This window comes from Alternaria ventricosa, assembly GCF_023758065.1.
Source record: "Alternaria ventricosa strain BMP 2768 chromosome Unknown scaffold_26, whole genome shotgun sequence".
Lineage (NCBI taxonomy): Eukaryota > Fungi > Ascomycota > Dothideomycetes > Pleosporales > Pleosporaceae > Alternaria > Alternaria ventricosa.
This window is the reverse complement of record NW_026055706.1, coordinates 354,555-361,862: the sequence shown is the minus strand read 5'-3', so window position 1 is coordinate 361,862 and position 7,308 is coordinate 354,555. Positions and strand designations below refer to the sequence as shown.

The window sequence follows — 7,308 nt, the reverse complement described above, 5'->3', positions numbered from 1 at the left end:
AACCCCACCCCCCCCCCCCCCCCCCCCTACCCCCAAAACTCTCTCAAATCCTCCGCCCTCCACTTCGTACTCCACCCGGACAGTCTCTCAATCTTCTCCAGCAGTTGCAAAATCGCCTTCTGCTCACTCTCATGGCTCATCCACTGTCCTGCAATCCACAGCGGCTGAATCGCATTCGTCCAAGCAGCATGATCATCATTACTAATCGAGATCCCACAGATCTGTCTCGCGTGCCAGAAAATGGAGTTTGGTTTGGGGGTAATGGTGGTGTTGGGAGGTTTGTGGCGCAGCATCAAGATGCAGGCGGTGTGGTGGAGTTGGTTGCCGGACATGGCGGCGGGGTTGCTGTAGAGGAGACGGGGGAAGGGGGAGGTGGGTGGGGTGAAGGAGGAGATTGGGAGCATTTCTGCGGGGCGCGTGGTGTACCATGTGGAGATGTGGTGCCAGAGTCTTGTCCAACGAGCAGAATATGCGGCATCTGTGTCTGTGGGTAAGCGTGGTGTGGCGCCCACGCGACCAGCTAGGTTGGAATGGAAAGACAGCAAGTCGAGGATCTGGGCAATGAGATACACTGCTTCGCATGCGTAGACGTTGTAGTCGCCAACGGAACGGAAACGGTTCACGTCGGCATCGAGACCCATCCCTGATGAAGCCCAGTGCTCTACCGGTATGAGCGTTTTAGACGATGCGATGAGTCCGCCGCAGACGTCCATGCGAGCAAAGCACCAGAATAGCGCTTGATCCACACCACCACTAAAACCATTGATTCCCACAGCTTCTAGCAAATGCGCACATCCATCTAGATGCTGATGCCACGCTTTCGCCGAGCTACTCAGCATCTCGAGTACACATAGCACAACGCATGATGCTATCACCGGCGTGCTGCGGGTATGTAGCTGTGGGAGGACGAGTTGTATAGCGGTCTGGTACAGAGCTAGACTGCGCGAGGTATGTTTACTGTTGTTCTTCCGCTCTATTTGGCGTGCCGAGAGCGCGAGCATCGAGTAGCGCAAGTGATCGTGTGAGCGCGCCATGATGGGTAGTGTGCGTTGGAAGTGCCGCTCTGGGTCGAATTTATCGATCCAGGGTGCTACTTCGTCGAGCCAGTTCTTCCATAGCTCGAACTCTTCTTCCGCGGACAGCTGGGGTGGTGGAATATTTGTGGCATCCGCCTCGTGAACGGTTGTGGTATCGAGAGAAGTTTCCGCGATATGCCTTGCTGCATCTTCAGCGTAATGTTCTTGCACCCCTCCCCAGGCCTGTCCAATACGCGCAGCGTCCGGTGTGACTTCCCGAGTTGGTACATTAGACCGGACCTCCTGTATCAAATGGTTCCGAAACGTAGAATGCGCATCGAGATACGCTGAACCTGGAAGGAAGACGCTGTCGTCAAGATACGTAGTAGTGCCAGGACTGTGCCAAATCGATCCAAGATCGTCAGGAGTGGGTAAAGCAACACACTGGGTCGACTGGAGAGGGTCTATAGTATTTTCTGCAGCCGAGAAAGGCGTGTTTGCCTGCCAATATGCGTGAGCATGATGCGATGGTACCTGCTCGTTGTCGGCTGTAGCTGGCGATATGGTGGTAGAAGTAGTCGCCTGCCGATCATCAAATCGATCTGCTACATCAAGCTCATCCACTACTGGATCGTAATGCTGATAGTCACGTATAACTTCCTCCGTCACATCCTTGATCTTAAACCGTGCAGGCGCTCGTCCAGGCACGCGATGCGCTTCCTCAGGCCCGATACCCAACGCATTCTCGGCCCGGAAGGTGAGGCGAGGCGCCCATTGACATTTTTCGTTTTTGCTGCTGCAGCGGCCGCATGTGGGTTTTGTTTCGTCGCATTTGCGTCGCTTGAGCTTGCAGTTTGTGCAGCTGGGGGATGTGCGTTAGCATTTCGTGGTTGATGTGGTATGTTTTGGCCGTACTGACCCGTGTCGCGTTCTTGCTCTTTTGGTACCGCGTCTCACCAGACCATCTTCATTTGCCATTGGATGGGATTGGAAAGGGTCGCGAGTAGATGGGCGGAAAGACCCCGGGCCTGCCGGTCATGATCAAAAAGCGTTGATCAGCCGGGTGGTTGTACGTTTTCATGATGCAGATCGAACTGTTACTAGCGGGAGGTACGATGTGGAGACCCCGCATCTTAGCTGCATCGCTCGCGGCACAGTGATGGAAGGAGTTGCTGTCAAGGCATTGTTTATGGAATATCGCGGTGGACTAAATTGTTTTTCATATACGCATATAGTGACTTCACCGTCTATTGAACTACTAGCATGTATCTTCTTAAAACCGCGGCCAGCTCATGGTATACCTATGAGAGCGTCGCATATATGGGCTCATTTCATCGCACTCCTTCCAACAAACCCAAACATCAATCGACTGTCGCGGTGCAGTACGGACAATGGCAGTCGCATATGCCGCGCTTCTCAGACTCATTCCAGTGCGTCCAAATACCATGGAGCAAAACAGCCAAGAAGACATACCACACGATCCTCTTCGCCAAATTTTGCGTTTCCAGACTACAGCGCAATCGATGCGCTTTGACTTTCTCAAAAGCTTCGAAGTTGTAATCGTATTTGACGAGCGCCCAACTCGCGGTATCGTATTTCTGTTCGAGCGTGAACCCATGGTACGCCACTTCTCTTATGTCTCCTCCTTCTTTTTCATGCGTCCCCGGCAGAGTTAGTAGTTTCCATGGATCAACAGGTCTTGGGGTGCCTGAGTCGTTGTCCCTCCAATGAGCTTGATCTTTCCATGCTTCTTGTTCGACAATCATCAGCTCCGAGTTGGAGGGGATAGTTGTGCGAAGGCGGTCGGACCATTCCGGTCCGAAGTCCCTTTCGAGGGTTGACGGAGTTGGTTGCGATGAGTACTTCATGGTTGAGCTGATCAGAATGAAGAATGCCGTTGAGTGGGATCTCACACATTTGGATGAAGCACATGATAGAGGTGATTAGAGTCGGCTTACAACCATTCTAGGTTTTGGGTGAAAGAGAACGCCGGTACTGAGCGACTATATTGATCAAGGCATTCACCCTTCAGTGGTTAGTCGTTCCACGCGTTGCGCTGTGTGGAATTGCTAGATCGGATCAGATGCGCCCATCGCGACTTGTGGGAATGTTGAGTCTGAACACAGTAGTGCTGCGAACGAGTCACCCGAGGCGCGTTGACGAGCTCTTGGTGGTTACACATCAACACTGCGGAAATCAAAGTTGTGGTGTCGCAGTGAACCCCGCGCTCGGCACACCTTCCTCACTCGCTGGTGGGGTGAAAGGGACCCAGTGGGGCGGACCCTTTCCGACGTCATGTTCGAGCTGGGCGCGCTCCACCAACAATCCGAACAAACGGACCTCTGTCGTCCGGACGCATTCATAAGAAGGCCGAATCGGCCATCTTGAAGCTCCCAACTCCTCTGATCACACGCCACAAGCCTCATTCAATCCATTGTCGCCAAAAGAAAGGAAAATTAGTCAAAATGGCAGGAGACGCAGAAGACCGCGCCGCGCTCGTCAACCGACAGCTCCCAGAGATGACCCTGTCAACGGCAGACAACCCTCTCACAGCACCCAGACCACCACCAGAGAACCTGTCGACCGCAGAGAGAGCGCAGTATAGGTTCCAGGTCAAGGGCAATGCGATCAGTACGTGAACGCCTTTAGGGTAACCTCACCCATCTCCATCTCCATCCCCATCCACACACCACACACCTTAACCATCATCCTAACCACCACCCCAGTCACCGGCGGCGCCGGAACCCTCGCCCTCGAAGCCGCAGCCGCCCTCCTCGAACACGGCGCCACGGGCCTCGCCCTCTGGGACATGAACCCAGACCAAGCCTTCGAAAGCGTCAAGACCCTGCACTCCAAGTTCCCGCACGCGCGCATTATAACCGAAGCGGTCGACGTACGCGACGAGAAAGCCATTGCTTCAGCCGTCGAAAGCAGCGTAAAGGTACTCGGTAGCATAGACATGCTATGCTGTTTCGCCGGCGTCGTAGGCTGCACACACGCGATTGAGATGGCGGCAGATGAATGGCGGCGCACACACGATATCAATCTTACCGGCTCCTTCCTCTGCGCACAAGCTGTTGCGAAGCAGTTTCGTGCGCAGGGGACGGGGGGTAGTGTTACGTTTACGGCGAGTATATCTGCGCATCACACGAACTACCCACAGCCACAATGCGCGTACAATTCTTCCAAGACGGCGCTGTTGTCGCTGGCGAAGAGTTTGGCGGCGGAGTGGAGTAGCTATGGTATTAGGGTTAATTGTCTCAGCCCGGGGTATATGGACACGATATTGAATGATGGCGATGGATTGATTCGGGCGAGGAAGAGTTGGAATGACAGGAATCCGATGGGGAGAATGGGGCATCCGTGGGAGCTTACGGGGCCGTTGGTGTTGCTGTGCAGTAATGCGGGGAGGTATATTAATGGGACGGATATCATTGTTGATGGCGGGGCTATGGTCTTTTAAGAAAGGTTATCGTGTGCAAGGACATAATCCAGAAATGATTAGATTTGACCTATTATCTCTTTACTCATCATCCCCATCCCCATCCCCATCCATCCCCGGCGGCGGCGGCGGAATACTAAAATCCTCCAAACTCGCCCACTGACTACTCCTATACCCCCCAACCGCTTGCGTCATCCCAAACATAGGACTACTCCACCCCTCACCCTCCGCCGCGACCTTCTCCGGACTGGGGAAACTACTCGGTATAAACAACGGCGGCGGTTTCCCTGGCGAGATATTCGGCTGAGAACTAGCGATACGATGGGGTGTGGTGTGCGTGCTGGAGAAATTGCCGGTACGCTTCCGTCGGGGCGTGCGCTGCGTGATCTCATCCACGGTTGTGGCTTGAGAGGGGTGGTAGCCTGATGGTTGGTGGTTTGAATGGTTTGAATGGGATGCTGTGGGTAGGGGGAGGCGCGGCGTGGCGTTGTAGCTGAATGCGTCAGGGGCGGCGCGCATGCTTGAGGATTCGGGGGGTCGGGCGTTGATGTATTGGGAGTAGGAGAACCATTCGTTGTGGAGTTGTTGTTCGGCTTTGCTGGAGTGGGACTGTTGGGTTTCGTGATCGGGGGATGGGGAACGGGGGACTTGTATGGATTCGCTGTTCAGGTCTGCGGACTGGTGGATGGATGTCGAGGTGGACTGCGGTACATGTGACTTGCGTGATCGTGGAGGCGTTGGGTCTGGTGGTGGTGCATCGTCTTCTTCTTCCGATGAATCGTCGTTGATGATCATCGGTGTGGATGGGCAGGTTTCTTGATTGAGGTCTTCGATGACTGGAGGGGTGGAGCGGAGCTGCTCTTCTGGTAAAGGTAATTCTCCTTCACTACTCTTGTTAACCTCGCTCTTGATCGGCCTCTCTTGATCTGACGGATTGAACGGGACTGTGGGCAATATTGTGGCGTCGTCATCTTCGTCCTCGTCCTCATCATATCCGGGCTCCTGCTTAACAGCGACGGACTCGGCTACAGTAGAGGACGATATGCCACTAGACTGCTTTTGCGGGTCGCCAAGTTCGGGAGAAGGTTCTTGGTCACCTCGAAGCTCAGGTAGGTCGCCTGATTCTTGTGATGATGCCGAATCCTCAATAACTTCCTCTCCGTTTGCATCAGCACATGCCTGGTCGATCCTGTTAAGTACTACCTGAGTATCAGCGCCAACGGCTTTCCCAGTCACAGCTTCACGGCACCCGGGAAAGGCTTGCGCCTCCCCATCTCCGCGACGTCCCATAGTGGGCAGATCTTCTTCTATGACACCATCATCCTCGTCTTCAGAGTCTTGAATCGTACTCTCAAACTTCCTCAGTGTTGGTGGTGGTATAGGCGTTTTCGAAGGCGTCTTGAAAGTACACTGCTTACGTTTCGAAGGCGTCTCTGGTGCAAGGATTGGGTTATCCGAGCGCTGCTTGAGAGGAGAGCGGTGCAGCTTTTGTGGAGAGACCTGAGTCGATAGTGGCGAGTCGGCGGGTGACTGCGAGGAGGGAATCTCGCGAATACGGCGTTTCTCTGGAGTTGATAAAAGGCTGAAACGGGCTTTTCGGGTTCTGGCCTGCCCTTGCGGCGCATAGAAAGCTTCTTCCGTGTCTGCAACTCGTAGTCTGTTCTCTCGTCTCGTTGCGCGGGTCGTTCTTGTGACAGGCGCTTCGATGAACTGTGTGGGTTTGTAGCTGTCTTCGCAGTCCTCGTCCATCTCGTCTTCCACTGACTGCACCACCAACTCCGGGGTGTCTTGCGAGTTTGCCGTGGGCTCCTTCTTAATGTGTTCGTCATCCGGGTTGTGCTCCATGTAGTTTCCAGCTTCATTTGCACTGTTTTCCCCTCCAACACCATTCCCCTCGACACGATAAAAACCCTGTTGGGCAAGGCGCTGCGCAACAGCATCGCCGTAGGTTTGACTAGCCCGGTCTTCTGCCTCAACATCGCTCAATATCTCGTCTAGATCCTCATCCGACATTATCTCCTGCGGCCGCATGCCTGGTATCATCTGCGTCAACGTGCGCTGCTTTCTGTCGCTCTTCGCTTCGCTTTTGCCACGCCCACCCCAACTCAGTCGCGAGCTCTGTTTCACGGGCTTAAAGCTAGGCTCTTCGTCATCCGGCATAGGCTTCCTTCCGTCGACCAGTTGTGTCATTGTTGACTGTCGCCGTAATGTGCGCTCGCGGTTGGTCTTGGTGGCTGTCGCAACGTTGTCGTCATCGGATTCGGCTTCAACGCGCCTCGAGCGGCGAGGATTCTTGGGCGTGGCTGCCGTTCGTCGGCGTTTAGATGTAGGCTCCGATGTTCCCTTCTCTCCATCATCTTCTTGCTGCACCCCGTCGCTGTTCCGCTTCTTCCCCTTCCTCTTCGTCTGCCTCGCAGGCTGCTCTTCTTCTTCCTCATCCACCTCAGCCTTGACGGAAGCTCCCCCGTCTTCCAAATCCTCTTCAAGATCCGTGTCGCTATCCTCATCCGAGTCAGCGACAACAGGAGTACCCTGCCTCCTCATCTTGTCCGGCAGGAAGACCATTTGCCGCTTCCCATCGTGTACCGGAGTCGAGCGCCGGCGCACAGTCTTGCGCTTGTGTGGAAAGCGCACCTGCTGGGGCACTCTCTTGGAATAGTAGACTTTGTAGTCGGCATCTTGGTTGCTCGAACGCGTCTTGGGCGTCATGGTGGGTGGGTGGAGCAATCGATAAGTTGGGGCGTTGGAGCGTTGGTCGACGCGACGCGTTGAGGGGACTAGCGCGACGGCGAGCATGACAGGGGTGTGCGTCATCACCACTTTCGCTTCCTGGCGTCTCCTACTCACTCG

General features: G+C 54.7%; 2 protein-coding genes across 2 annotated transcripts; one reads left to right on the top strand and one right to left on the bottom strand.

Moving 5' to 3' along the window:
- Positions 1-3,481: 3,481 nt before the first annotated feature.
- On the top strand, positions 3,482-4,253 carry J4E93_010110 (uncharacterized protein; the record flags this gene model as incomplete). The annotated part of the gene is made up of 3 exons (XM_049347996.1): positions 3,482-3,647; positions 3,743-4,126; positions 4,180-4,253. The coding sequence occupies 3 exons, from the start codon at positions 3,482-3,484 to the stop codon at positions 4,251-4,253; spliced, it is 624 nt and encodes a 207-aa protein (XP_049194973.1).
- Positions 4,254-4,539: 286 nt separating this feature from the next.
- On the bottom strand, positions 4,540-7,167 carry J4E93_010109 (uncharacterized protein; the record flags this gene model as incomplete). The annotated part of the gene is made up of 1 exon (XM_049347995.1): positions 4,540-7,167. One exon carries the CDS (start codon positions 7,165-7,167, stop codon positions 4,540-4,542), a length of 2,628 nt encoding a protein of 875 aa, XP_049194972.1.
- Positions 7,168-7,308: the final 141 nt, after the last annotated feature.